Here is a 13456-nt window from a genome sequence, read left to right as displayed (position 1 = left end):
CCAGAGGGCCGACTGAGGTGGCGAGTGTGCCCATAAAGATCCCACGCGGGGCGCGTAGGCACGCCGCATTGGATGGCGCCAGAGACGTTGGGTCTCCTGCCGGGCAAGCAAGGGTACGACACGAAGGCGCGCCTCCCCCCACGCCCTTCGCGTTTCGCGACGTGCCGCTGTGCGTGTTCCTGAAATTGTTCAGCTCCCAGATCCGTCACACTTGCCCCCTCCCCTGCCTCCTCCTAGGTCGACATCTGGTCGCTTGGCATCACCGCCATCGAGCTCGTCGAGATGAAGCCGCCCTTCTCGACCGCGTGCAGCATCTACGAGGCGCGACGAAGCCGAGAGCTATCTGAGATGCCGCCGACTACCATTCTGTGCGCAGCAGCATCCACCAGACCCCATCGCCGTCTCCCGCACAGGCGATGATGCAGATTGTGCAGGGGCCGCCCGCCGAGCTGGACCCAGCCCGCGCGGCGTCGGCCCGCCTACGCGACTTTGTGGCCACCGCGCTCGTGAAGGAGCGCATGCTGATGGTCCAGTCGCACTGTAGCATTAAACCCTCACCTCGCCGCGCTATGCTACAGGACCCCGCCGGCCGGCCCAGCGCAGCCGAGATGCTGGCGCACCCCTTCCTGCGGGTCGCGTCGCAAGGCGAGCTGAACGACATCGTGCAGGCGCAAACGCCGCCGCTTCGGCGACGCCGCCTCGCGCTCGCGGAGCAACACTTTAGCGACGGTGGGCAGCCGCCCGGGCTCACGACGCTCTCCCACCGCCTGCGCAGGCAAAGCTTGCAGCGTGCGGCCGGCTGTCCTCTCCGAGCAGAATGACGACGATTTAGTGTCGCGAGGGGTTGCAGGTAGTGTATCAGCGTTAAGCAAAGCTTGACTGAAGCTTCGGTGATCTACGTTCGTAGAGGAGGTTGGTGTGTGGCCGTGGGTCGTGTGTGGATGGCGTGCGTGTGTCTCGAGTCTGACCTGACTATCGCCGAGGCAGTGTCAGCAGTGGTGTCTCTAGTCTCAGGCGGGGGACAGGCACCCCTGTTGACTGTCTTAAGTCGAGCTCATTTATCAACGGGGAGAAAACTGTTCAGTTTTCAAAGGCAAAACACGACGCTCTGCGGCTGGTGGTGGTGCACCCCTCACACTGACACATTCCCCTCATCCCCTTGCCCTTGGCCCTGAGCACATCTACCTGCGAGCTAGTCTCTCCGCATTCTCTCCCCTAGTCATCCGCCCACGGCAGTGTCAGCAGTGTTTTAAAATGCTTTTCTTCGAGAGAGCTTTTTTGTAACATTCTTTTCTTCCGGGGTGGGGTGGGGTGGGGTGGCGGATGGGTGTCGGACGGAGGGGAATTCGGACGCCGGCTCTTGTGGCGAGAACGATGGCTTCTAAGGAAGCCGTCGTCTGCGCCTTGTCCGTCGTGTGAATCGTGCGGGGTTGTGTTTTTGTGTGAATCGTGCGTGTGCGAGAACCAAGCTCGGGAAATTCTTTTCTTCGCACAGTGCCAGTGCGCGCCAATCCCGTGCCCAGTGTTACACCAATCCTCGCTACCCAACGCGGCCAAAGGATATCCACCTCGAGAACCTCGAGAGTGCCCAGTGTCGGTGTCGTGGGTGTGAGTGACGGGCTGCAGATGCAGCGGCTGTCTATCGTTCTCCACAACGCTGTCTGTGCCTGTGTGTGTGGCGGAGCTGTCAGGACCCCACCCTCCCCCCCCACCTTTGCGGGGCTGTCAGGAGAGGGGGCGGGAGAATTCGTTTCCGGCGATGTCCCACCTCCAGCGCGGCCTCGCAAAGGCGCTTCATATCTCGCCATATCTCCCCATATCTCCCCAGATCTCCCCAGATCTCGTGTGCTCTGCGGCGAGACTCACCTGGCGTCTTCGCAACGTGGGCTCACGCTAGTCTCACAATTGTTGATGAGCTTACGCTGCGCGACCAGACGAATCCATCAATGTTCTAACTAGTTTTGACAGGATGTCCTGCAGCAGTGCCTCGTAAGGTTCTGCTGTTGCGCAGGGGCTCAGGAGGGTCGAGGGTACCTTTCCCCCCTTTGCATCAACATAAGCTGGGGTTGATTGTCCGCAATCTCTTGCGACACTAACGGCAGCAGCCCAAAGTGACACCATCGTCGTTTGGACAGCAGTTGCCGGCCAATCCCAATGCAACACAGTCCGGATTCGCGGAGCAGGCAGATGGGAGGGGTGCGGGTGTCGTGGGTGTGGGTGTGGCTGGGATGTTCCAACTGAGGACCTCTGCTTTGATGGTCGGGAGATCATGTCCAGCGAAAGCTGCCACCACTGGTCGCGTACGACTGACCCGGTGACCCACGTTTTGTGTCTCTCTACGGCTTTACTAAACCTTGCGCACAGACCAACAGTGACCAGCGTGCATCCTGTTGGAAACCAGCACCTTGTAGGAAAGCACAGTGCTATGCCAAGTGCAAACTCCAAACGTAAGTGGTTTAAGACAGAGCCGTGGGTGTCTTCGCCGCGCCGCCGCTGCGCCAGGCGCACGCCCACACACAACACGCACCTCGAACATGCACCGCCCTCAGCTGCTCGCGCCGCTCACGACGAGCTGGCGGAAGGCGCCTCCCGACTTGGCCATCAGCTCCTGCGGCGAGCCGAACTCGACCAGCCTGCCCGCCTCGAGCACCATGATCTTGTCCGCGTCGAGGACCGACGAGAGCCGGTGCGCGATGGTGAGCACTGTCGCGTGGCCGAACGCGGAGCGGACGGTCCGCTGGATGAGCGCCTGTCAGCAAGTGGAGCTGTGGGTGCAGAAGAAGAAAGAAAGGTGCGGAGGAGCGGGCGGTCCCGCAGAGGGTGCGCGCATCCGTCTCGGCGTCGACGGAGGACGTCGCCTCGTCGAGCAGCACGAGCGAAATGACCGAGATTACCCGAGATTACCCGAGATTACCCGAGATGACGTCGCCTCGTCGAGCAGCACGAGCGAGCAGCGCGAGAGCAGCGCGCGCGCGATGCAGAGGAGCTGCCGCTGGCCCGCCGAGAAGTTAGCGCCGTCCTCCGCCTGCGCGGTGAGCAGCGGTGGTGAGGTGCGCCAACCTCAGGGCGGGAAGGCGGTGTCGTGCAGAGTACTGCGAGCACCGCGCGAATACGAGGGAGGCATAGACAGTGGATAAGCCGAATACGGTCGAATGCAGCTGAATGCGCGTCCTCTCTCGAGTGCTGGTTGAGACACATGAGCACGCATCCCGCTTCAGGCTTTGTTGTGCAATTCTAGGCTCCTGCGCCACGGGCGACTGCAGCGAGGGCACCGCGTGCGCCATCTGCACGCGCCGCAGCGCCTCCCAGAGCGGTTAATTAGTGTTACACAGTGTTGATTAGTGTTGATTAGTGTTGATTAGTGTTGATTAGTGTCGCCTCCCACAGCGCCTCGTCGGACCAGGCTCCTATTCACAGCAGTGGGTGTGAAGAGACGCTGTTCACGCCTCCCACAGCGCCTCGTCGGACCAGGCTCCTATTCACAGCAGTGGGTGTGAAGAGACGCTGTTCACGCCTCCCACAGCGCCTCCTCGGACCAGGCGCCCTTCGGGTCGAGGTTGTCGCGCACCGAGCCCGAGAAGAGAGTCGGCTCCTGCGAGATCACCCGAGATGACCCGAGATGACCCGAGAGGACCCGAGATGACCCGAGATCACCCGAGATTAGCCGAGAGGACACGAGATGACCCGAGATGACCCGAGATGACCCGAGATGACCCGAGATGACCCGAGATGACCCGAGATTACCCGAGATTAGCCGAGATTACCCGAGAGAGTCCCCGAGAAGAGAGTCGGCTGCTGCGATCTCGACGCAATCTCGCGCCACAGCTCGGGCGACACGCTGCCTCGCACCGGCCGCAACAAAGGAGGCCTCTGAGGTTCCCTCTCGGCTATCAGTCTCGGGCAATCTCGCGCAATCTCGCCTGCGGGATAACAGCCACGCCCTCGCGGTGCTCCAGCAGCGGCGTCGTTGACACGTCCACGCCGTCCATCTCCACGGCGCCGCTCCTGCGGCCGCAAGCCCGGTCACAGCTAATCTTGGAGAGGCGGGGGAGTGAGTGGGTGTGGGGGGGGGGGGGGGGCCAGGGGGGGGGGGGTGTCTCGACGGCACAATCATGATTCGACTTTGGCCAGCCCCTCGGCCAATTTCAACCCATCTCGGCCAATCTCAAGCCAATCTCGGCCAATCTCAAGCCAATCTCGGCCAATCTCAGCCAATCTGAGCCTCTCTCGGCTAATCTCGCTCCGGAGCGGCGGCGCGACCAGCCGCGTGATTGCGGCGACGAGGGAAGACTTGCCAGAGCCTGTGCGACCGACCACGCCGACCTTCTCGCCCGGCCGCACCTGCTCGCGCAAGCGCGCACTGTATCTCCGCGCCGTTTCCCCATCACACGCCCAGCTCCAGATCTCCGCCCGCGCCTCTGCGCTGACGCCGTCCAGCACGAGAGGGAGGCCTGTTCACAGCGCGGCGCTGTGAAGAGGCGCCGCTCACACTTCCCCCCCCCCCATCTCCCGGGCATGAGAGGGCGGCCTGTTCACAGCGCGGCGCTGTGAAGAGGCGCCGCTCACACTTCCCCCCCCCCATCTCCCGGGCATGAGAGGGCGGGCGGCCGTCGCGGTAGCGCAACGACAGGTCCCGCAGCACCAAGCCGCTCCCCCGCCCACCCTCCGGCAAGTACGCAGCAGAGGCGGGGAAGCGCGCAACGCCGCCTCCCCCGCCCTCCCCGCCGCCCTCCCCGCCGCCGCCAGCGCCAGTGAGTGTCGGCGCCACCCGCCGCAGCGGCGGCGCAGACGTCGCCGCCGCGGCGTTCGGTGGGAGCCACCCCGGCTCAGGCTCGAGGGACGTGTACGGTTGCAGCCGCTCCACCTGAAGGAACGGGCTGAATGGCAGTGAGGAATGGACGAGTTGGGCGGTGTGCGCTTGCAGCCGCGCTCGACCTTGATGAATGAATGGATTGGTTGATTAGGTAGGTGATTAAGTAGGCCGTGTGCGCTTGCAGCCGCTCCACCTTGTACCATTCAATACTGAGTTAAGTAAGTCATGAATCAATAGACGGTGAACGCTTGAAGCCCGCTGCACCTTAATGAATGAGTTGGCCAACTTCAGGAAGGAATGCTTGGGCAGAGTGGGCGAGCAGCCGCGCTCGACCGAGATCAGGTGCGACTCAAGCTCGGTCGCCTGCCGCGGGGAGAGGTCGGGAGATATGGGGAGATATGGGGAGATCAGGTGCGACTCAAGCTCGGTCGCCTGCCGCACCGACCAGTTGAGAGTCTGCGTCACCTGCAGCGGCGAGATGTCGGGAGATATGGAGAGATGTCGGGAGATAGAGTCTGCAGCGCCAGATGTGGAGATCGGGGGAGATAGGGGGACATATGGGGAGATATGGGGAGATATGGGGAGATTGAGCGTCTGTGTCACCGGTAGCGCCAGCGTGATTAGTTGACTGATTAATGAAGTCTAAGTACTTCTAATTAATGAGCTGAGCGTGTTTCGTCACACCTGTAGCGCCAGCGTGACGCCCAGCGCCGCCGTGCCGACCCCGCCGGCGCCTGTTCACAGCCGGGGGGGGTGTGAACAGACGCGGTGCACAGTTCCGCCCCCCCCCCCCCCCTCCCCCGGCCGGCGCCGCGCAAGCCGGCGGCGATGGCGGAGGAGGCGGAGGCCGACGCGCTGTTCCGCGCGAAGGCGAGTGCTGCGGCGGCGGCGGAGATGGTCGCGCCGAGCAGCTCGAGCCGGAGGCCGAGCCAGCAGTTGACAAGCGCCGAGGCGAGTGAGGCGCGAAGGTTCGCGTCCAGCGTCCGCTCGCACCTATTTGAGCTCACTCCGTGTGCTCACTACCGTGTACTCGCCGGCGCTAGTTCGTGTGCAGTGTCGGCGCGCACTCGCTGCCGAAGCGGCGGCGCGCATCGAAGGCGCGGATGGTGGCGAGGCCTATAGAAGCAGATGTGAAGCAGAGGCGCTCACACAGCGGGAAGAAGGATCGCGACAACGGGCTGGGAGATGGCGAGGGCCTGTATGTAGAAAAGAGGAGAAGAGGCGGTTCGGGGCAGGGAGAAGGCGCGCGTCGAAGGGTCTCCGATGGCGGCGAGGCCGTCGAGGGAGGCCGCCACGTGGGAGAGGAGGGGCGAGCGGGTGGCCGCCTGAAGGGGGGGGGGGGGGGCGTGTCGGGGACGGGTCAGGGGACGGGTTAGGGATGAGTGAGGGACGTGTCAGGGACGTGTCAGGGATGAGTGAGGGACGTGTCAGGGACAGTGTCAGGGACAATGTCAGGGACGTGTCAGGGACGTGTCAGGGACGTGTCAGGGACGTGTCAGGGACGATCAGTCCGCATCTCGCCCGCTTCTCGGCTGCATCTCGGCTATCGTGCCTCCACACGCTTCAGCTCGCGCGACGAGGCGGAGTAGAAGGCCTGCGTAATGACTCAATACTGAAGGAATGCCTGAACTGATTGTTTCAGCTCGCGCGGCAGAGAAGGGGGGGGGAGAAGGCCTGCACGGCAGAGTACGCAAAGGCGAGGGGCAGCAGGAAGGCGCCGAAGAGGGGCGACGCGGCGAGCACGACGAGCGCGGTCGAGCCTGTGGGTTCGGGTACCGTGGGGTAGGGGAGGGTGGGTTCGGGTACCGTGGGGGAGGGGAGGGTGGGTTCGGGTACGGTGGGGGAGGGGAGGGTGGGTTCGGGTACGGTGGGGGAGGGGAGGGTGGGTTTGGGTACGGTGGGGGAGGGGAGGGTGGGTTCGGGTACCGTGGTATAGGGGAGGGTGGGTTCGGGTACGGTGGGGGATAGGAGAGGGTGGGTTCGGGTACGGTGGGGTATAGGAGAGGGTGGGTTCGGGTACGGTGGGGTGGGGGCGGGTTGGGTTGTGCCGACGGACGCGAGAGTCGACAGGTACGTCTGCAGCGCCGACGGCAGCGACACGTCCACAGTGAGCATCTCGCGGCTGAAGCGAGACAGGACGCGCCTGGCGAGGAGACAACCACCACCCTCCGGCACAGGGCCAGCCACGCATGCCGTCTCGCGGCGGTAGCGAGACAGGACGCGCCCGCGCGGTGTCACGTCGAAGAACGACAGCGGCGCGGCCAAGACGCGGGTGAGGAGGTCGGAGTGGAGTACCTGGTCACTTGTTTAGCATGCGCTCAGTAGTGAATCAACTCGGGCGCGTCAGGAAGTTGGAGTGGCTCGCCTGAATCGTTCACTCATCAATTATGTACTCAGTAATTGGTTCATTAATCCGGGCTGGTCAGGGCGTAGGAGTGGCTCGCCTCGCCCGCCAGCAGGCCGAGGCTGAGCATCATGCGAGAACGGACCACGACCAGCACCTGATCTCGGACAATCTCGGGTGCGATCTCGGGCAATCTCCGCCTCGAAGCCGCGCCGCGGCACGCACCGCGCTCGCCACTGCCCATCCCGCAAACCCGAGCAGGTACGGCAGCTGCGCCTACTCGTGCCGCCGCCCGAAGGAGGGTGATCTGGGGCGATCTCACGTGAAGGACACGGAGCAGGGGCGGCAGCAGCGCCGTGGCGGGGGCGGCTGCCCACCGGGTGAGCCACCAGGAGGAGCCCGTCGAGACCTAGGCAGGTGATGAATTCGTTGCTCATTACTTACTTCAGGTGAGCCAGCACGAGGAGCTTGTCGAGACCTAGGAAGCAGTGCATTAACCTTTGCTCACGAAAAATCAAGCCGAGCCAGCACGAAGAGCTTGTCGAGACCAGCTCCGCCGCAACCAGCGGAAGCAGCGCAAACAGCACGACCCTCCTCCCTCCCGCCGCCGCCAGCCACCGAGCCAGCGTCTCCCGCCGCACCGCGCCAGTCACCCTCGCCTCCTCCTCCTTCCCCTCCCCACCCGCGCCGGCCGCCGCCCCGCCGCCGCTGCCGTCTCCCTCCCCGCCGGAAGCAGCGGCGGCAGCCTCCGCCTCCCCTCCCGGCGGCTCCGCGTGGGCGACGACCTCGCACGCCGTGGCCTCCGACGCCGTGCACGCCTACTCATTCATTGGTTCATTATCACGTCACCCCTTAGTTAATCAAGGGGGCCTCCGACGCCGTGCACGCCTACTCATTAACTTAGTTAATTAGCTTATTACTGAGACTGAGAGACTGAGGGAGCTGGATGCTATTTTGTCTGTCGGGTGAGGGTTAGGGGTAGGGTTAGGGTTAGGGTTAGGGGTAGGGGGTGGGGGTAGGGGTAGGGGTAGGGGTAGGGGTAGGGGTAGGGGTAGGGGTAGGGGTAGGGGTAGGGGTAGGGGTAGGGGTAGGGGTAGGGGTCGGGTTAGCAAGCCTTCTCGGCGTCGCCCACCGAAAGGACGTGCGGAGGCGAGGGGGGCGCCTCCGCCTCGTGTGCCGCCTCGTGCGCCGCCGCCTCGACGGCCGCCGCGCCCTCGCCGCCCTCCTCCGCCGCCTGCATGCCTGACCTCTGCTCGCGGCTGAGAGCAAGCTGGCGCGCAAACTCGCCTCCCGCGGCCTCTAGCTCCGCAAAAGTGCCTAATTAATAATATGAACGAATTCACTAAGAACGCCCCTCGCGCGGCCTCGAGCGCTGCAGCGGTCGCCCGACTCGGCCACGCCGCCCGCAGCCAGCACGTGGATCGCGTCGGCCTCGGCAAGCGGCTCGAGCGACGACGAGACGAACACGCGCAGCTTGTCTTTGAGCAGCCCGCGTGGGCCGATGACTCGCTGCATCAGCCGCTGTGCCACGGTCGGGTCGCACGCGGCCAGCGGGTCGTCGAGCAGGACCACCTTCGGGAATGAAGTAATAAGAGTAGAGAGGAATGAATGGCTTAAGAAAGATAAGAATCTCAATGAATGAATGAATCAAGTTGTGAATGAGGGTCGTCGAGCAAGACCACCTTCATGAATTAATAACATGAGTAGATGAATGAATTAATGACTGAGGTCGGGCACCACCTGCGCGTCCGAGTAGACCGCTCGCGCGAGCGTCACCCTCGCTCTCTGGCCTCCGGAGAGGGCAACGCCCTTGTCGCCGAGCAGCGTCAGCTCTCCAAACGGGAGGCTGTCCAGGTCGGGCAGCAGCTGGCACGCCTTGACCACCCGTGCAAACCTGTCGGCGTCGTACGGCTTGCCAAAGAGGATGTTGTCGCGCACCGTCGCAGAGAGCAGGAACGGCGTCTGCGCGGCGTAGGCGATGCCGCCGCGCAGCTGGACAGACCCACGGGAGCACGGCATGTCCCCAAGCAGCGCGGCCAGCAGGCTCGACTTGCCGCTCCCCACCGCGCCCGCGACGCCAACCAGCTGGCCGCCCGTTGCCGAGAGGCTAATGTCGCGCAGCGCGAACCCGCCTCCGCCGCCTCCGCCATCGCCACCACTGGCGTCGCCACCACTAAAATCGCCACCACTGGCGTCGCCACCACTGCCATCGCCACTGCCGGACGCTGCGTCGGACGGCCACTGCAGCGTCGCGGCGTGGAAGGCGACTCCGACTTCGGCCAAATCGTTGCCGGGAAGAGGGGTGGACTCGGGCAGCCGCAGGAAAGATGCCATGCGGCCAAAGGAGAGGGAAGCCTCTTGCAGCGACTGCAGCACGAGCGGGAGGAAGACCAGCGGCGAGCGGAGCAGGTTGACCGTCGCTAGCACTGTCATCGCAGTCTTGAGAGTGAGCGGCGTGCGGTACGCGTAGGTGGAGGCGGCGAGCATGACGACGGCGACGAGCGTCGGCGTGCACGTGAACAGGGCCGAGAGGAGGGAGCGCAGCTTCACCAGCCGCCGCATCAGCCCGAGCTCCGCGTCTCGCGCTCGCTCGATCCGCCCGCCGAACGGCGCCTCCCACGCGTTGAGCTTGATCGCCTTGATGCGCCGAGCAGTACGCGGGTCATTCATTAATGGCTAGTGACCAATAACAACGTATGAGCAACTACACTGCCTTGATGCCGCCGAGCAGCTCGCGGGTCAGCCGCGCGCGCTCGTCGCGCGCCAGCTGCAGCTGCTTCTGCACTCGGTACCTACTCACACCCGATAGTGCCATGAAGAAACGCCCGGTAGTGGCAACAGCCGCTTCTGCGGGCAAACGGCACGTGGCCGCGGCGATGGACTTGTTCAGCCGCAACATTGCTCCAATCACGGCCAGCCCTGGCAGCACCGCCCACCCGAGCTCGCGGCCGAGGATCGCCAGCGCGGCGGTCACCTGTCTCGCGCAGCCGGGCGGCGTGAAGATACGCCGTTCACAGCTGGAGTTGTACGCAGCTCGAGCGCCATCGCGGCGGTCGCCTGCAGCGGCGCGAACCAGAGCGCGTGCAGGTACGGCGTGAGGTCGGCGATGCGTTGCGCGTCCGAGCCCATCAGGTTGGTGATCTCGCCTTCCGAGACGGATGCGCCAACCCTCAGTCTCGGCCGAAGTCGTGTGATCTCGGCCGATCTCGTGTGATCTCGGGTGATCTCGTGTGATCTTGGGTGATCTCGTGTCATCTCGGGTGATCTCGCCCGAGGAGGCGCGCAAGCGAGCGGCCGGGGAGAGGAGGAGGAGCTTGCGGTAGGTTGCCCCGACGAGCGCCGCCCGCATCGCTAGCCTGATTAATTAGTCGGTATTAATCATTAATCATTAATCATTCATTAATGAAGCCACGACAGCCCGCATCGCGAGCCTGATTAGCTAAACAAAACACTATTTACTCATTGCTAATTAATTACGGCGAGGGAAGCCCGCATCGCGAGCCCCGTCTTGAAGACGGAGGCGAAGTAGTGCCGCAATGCGAAGGCCTGCAGCGCCGAGGTGCAGCCGAGGTGCAGCCGAGGTGCAGCCGAGGTGCAGCCGAGGTGCAGCCGGGTGCATGCACATGCAGCCGAGGTCCGACGAGATATGGCGTAGACGCCCCGAGGTGCAGCCGAGGTGTAGCCGCGAGACAGCCGAGACTACCAGATGCCTGCAGCGCGGTCAGGCCGAGCAGTCCGGCCACCGCCCCGGCACCGCGCCTCAGCCCTGCGCCAGACTCGAGCAAGGCGATGGTCCGCTTGAGGAGGAGCGGCGAGGCGATCTGGCAGAGGTCGCAGCACAGCTTGAGCCCGCCCGCCCACGCGAACCGACCGCCGTGGCACCGCCAGAGCGCGACGGCGACCTCCGAGACGTTGAGCGCCGTCGGCGTGGACGACGCCGACAGGCGCGCCCACTGCTCTTCAAAACTGTCGGCGGCGGCGCGAGTGGGCAGGCCCGGCGCCTCGAGCGGCGGGAGGTCGGGCAGCTGCAGCGGCCGCGTCGCACCGAGGTGCAGCATCGGGTCTAGCCACGAGAAGGTGGCCGCAGCGAGCAGCCCGTGAGGCTTGTCGACGCCGGGCTCGCCCTTTGCGCGCGCGGACGCGCCGCGGAGCAGAGGCGAGGCGAGTCCGTTGGCGACGCACAGGGCAGAGAGGATACGCAGAGAGGCACGCATCGGGCGGCAGGCAGCGACGCGAAGAAGCCTGAGCCAGTCTCGAGAAAAAGAATTTTCCAATCCAGATTGGCATCTAAAAAAATTACATATTGCTCGCGTCGGCGCCGCCGAGCGCTGCACGGAGAGCATATTCACTGACCACCAACGACAGGTGTGCGACTACGCGCTCGTCTACGCGGAGAAGAAGAACGACGGCGACGCGCCGTACTCGGTCTCCTTCACCGCGACGCAGAGCGGTGACGTCATTGTGCAGCTCCACCCGCACTCACAGCTCGAGCGCGCGGTCCGCCATGAGCGGCAGGCGCATGCCACGGAACCGCCCGCGAGCGCGAGCCCTGCGGCGCCGCCAGCCCCTGCCGCCGAGCCGCCAGCTGCGGAGCCGGCGACCAACATGACGTACGCCGCCGCAGCCGCATTGCACCCGCAGGGTGCCACCGCGGGAGGCCAGCCCGCCGCGCCTGCGGGCCCGGCCGCCGCCGCGCGCGTGCCGCCGCCGCCGGCGGCGGCGGCGTGCAGGCGCGGCTGCACTTTCACTGTCCCTAATCCGGGAAGGAAGCGCGGGCAGCAGCAGCGCGGCAAGGGCCGCAGTGCCAGCGGCCGCGCCAATGCTGGACCCCGGCTCGTCGACAAGAACGCGCTGTCGGCGCGCGGCGGCGGGCCCTCGCGCCAGTCGCGCTCTCCCTCACCGGACTCGCCGCCCGCCAAGCGGGCGTCCTCCGCCGACTCCTCCGGCTATGACACCGATCTACCGGACGAGGTGCAGCAGGAGGCGGTCCGCAGGGTCTGCGGCGCGCTCGGCCTGAAGGAGCAGTACGACGCGGCGGTGGCGGCGGGAGAGCTGCTCGAGCTGCTCGAGAGCCTGCCGCGAGGGACAGTCGAGGCCTCCATCCGGCTCATGCGGGGATACACCCGCACGGGCGAGTGGCCCGAGCCCATCCTACCCAGCCCTGCCCCGGAGCGCGGCCGATCGCCTAGAAGCCCCTCTGATGAGTGGTCAGATGAATAGTGCCCAAGAGCGAGGGATACGGAGAGGAGCACAAATAGGACGCCCAGCCCTGCCCTCGTGCCGCCGAGTGCGTATCCTATGCGAGAGAGAGAAGCGGCGCCAAACAGACTATAAAAAAACCCGCAATCATAGGGCCTACACACCTCGCGTACCCGAGAAATGAGGGCTGGAGACCCAAGGGGCAAAAGGGCAAAACCGACAACGGCCGTCCACGTAAGCTCTCTGACATTACCATTCACGGCATCACCGACCACCTCACCAAACGCATCACGAGAAAAATAAAACCGAACTGCATGCGAAACTGGAAAAGAGTATTTAGCTCGTTCGGCACACCGCTCTCGAACGACGCCGAGGAGAGGCAGTGGAGGAAATACGTCCTATAGAGCGATCAACGTCCGCAACCGAAACCCGACGCTCACAGAGCACAAATGCCGACGGGCAGGCTGCTCACCCACGTGCACCGGGCCAGTGCTTGCACTTTGAATGCCGTGGGGCTCCTGCCCGTGTCCGCGGGTGTGGAGATGCGAGGGTCGCCCCCCCTTGCCCCACCACTTTGTGTGTGTGGAGAAATTTACCTTACCGGCCGGCCGATCGGGTGCCCCAACATGTCGTTTGGGCGCAGCATCCGCACCGCGCTCGACAAGTTCCACATCGACCGCTCGAGGTGGCCCGAGCTCGCCGCCGATCGCTCGGCCTGGCGCCAGACGCTGGAGAACAGGCGCCCGCCCGACGCCTTCTTTGCCATGCCGGCGAGGGCTAGGCCGCCCTCCCCGCGCATTGCGCGCACTAAACCAGTGCGCTCATGCTTGGCGAGAACCAATGCAGCGATGGACATCTCGCTACAGGCGCTCGCGGGGTCGTGAGTGGGGGTCCCCACTGCTGCCCCTCTGACTATACATTTGTCTGTGGTGATGCCTTTCCCTGAGAACGCACACAACGCCTCGTGTGTAATGCCCTGTGTTCCGCGAGTGCGTGTGCCCCGTCGTCCATGCTAGGACGTGTGTAACACTGACTGACTGACTTACCTTACCTTTTAGTGTGTCGTGCGACCAGCACCAGGGCGCAGGGCGTTTAGTTCA

At 64.6% G+C, this 13456-nt stretch overlaps 4 protein-coding genes across 4 annotated transcripts; 2 read left to right on the top strand and 2 right to left on the bottom strand.

Annotated features, from left to right (window-relative positions):
* Window positions 1–416: 416 nt before the first annotated feature.
* EMIHUDRAFT_208530 (hypothetical protein) lies at window positions 417–821 on the top strand (the record flags this gene model as incomplete). Its single annotated transcript, XM_005772962.1, has 1 exon — window positions 417–821. The coding sequence occupies one exon, from the start codon at window positions 417–419 to the stop codon at window positions 819–821; it is 405 nt and encodes a 134-aa protein (XP_005773019.1).
* A 1724-nt stretch (window positions 822–2545) lies between these two features.
* On the bottom strand, window positions 2546–3022 carry EMIHUDRAFT_65403 (hypothetical protein; the record flags this gene model as incomplete). The annotated part of the gene is made up of 2 exons (XM_005772961.1): window positions 2546–2749; window positions 2915–3022. Coding segments are annotated over 2 exons (312 nt in total), but the record flags the coding sequence as incomplete, so codon positions are not given.
* Window positions 3023–8262: 5240 nt separating this feature from the next.
* On the bottom strand, window positions 8263–11371 carry EMIHUDRAFT_208527 (multidrug resistance-associated protein, ABC superfamily; the record flags this gene model as incomplete). Its single annotated transcript, XM_005772960.1, has 8 exons — window positions 8263–8454; window positions 8574–8729; window positions 8898–9264; window positions 9400–9794; window positions 9868–9949; window positions 10022–10076; window positions 10187–10303; window positions 10912–11371. 8 exons carry the CDS (start codon window positions 11369–11371, stop codon window positions 8263–8265), a joined length of 1824 nt encoding a protein of 607 aa, XP_005773017.1.
* Window positions 11372–11762: 391 nt separating this feature from the next.
* EMIHUDRAFT_208526 (hypothetical protein) lies at window positions 11763–12760 on the top strand (the record flags this gene model as incomplete). The annotated part of the gene is made up of 3 exons (XM_005772959.1): window positions 11763–11767; window positions 11924–12292; window positions 12535–12760. 3 exons carry the CDS (start codon window positions 11763–11765, stop codon window positions 12758–12760), a joined length of 600 nt encoding a protein of 199 aa, XP_005773016.1.
* Window positions 12761–13456: the final 696 nt, after the last annotated feature.

Source organism: Emiliania huxleyi (assembly GCF_000372725.1).
Source record: "Emiliania huxleyi CCMP1516 unplaced genomic scaffold EMIHUscaffold_35, whole genome shotgun sequence".
NCBI lineage: Eukaryota > Haptophyta > Isochrysidales > Noelaerhabdaceae > Emiliania > Emiliania huxleyi.
This window is presented reverse-complemented; position numbering and strand designations above follow the sequence as displayed.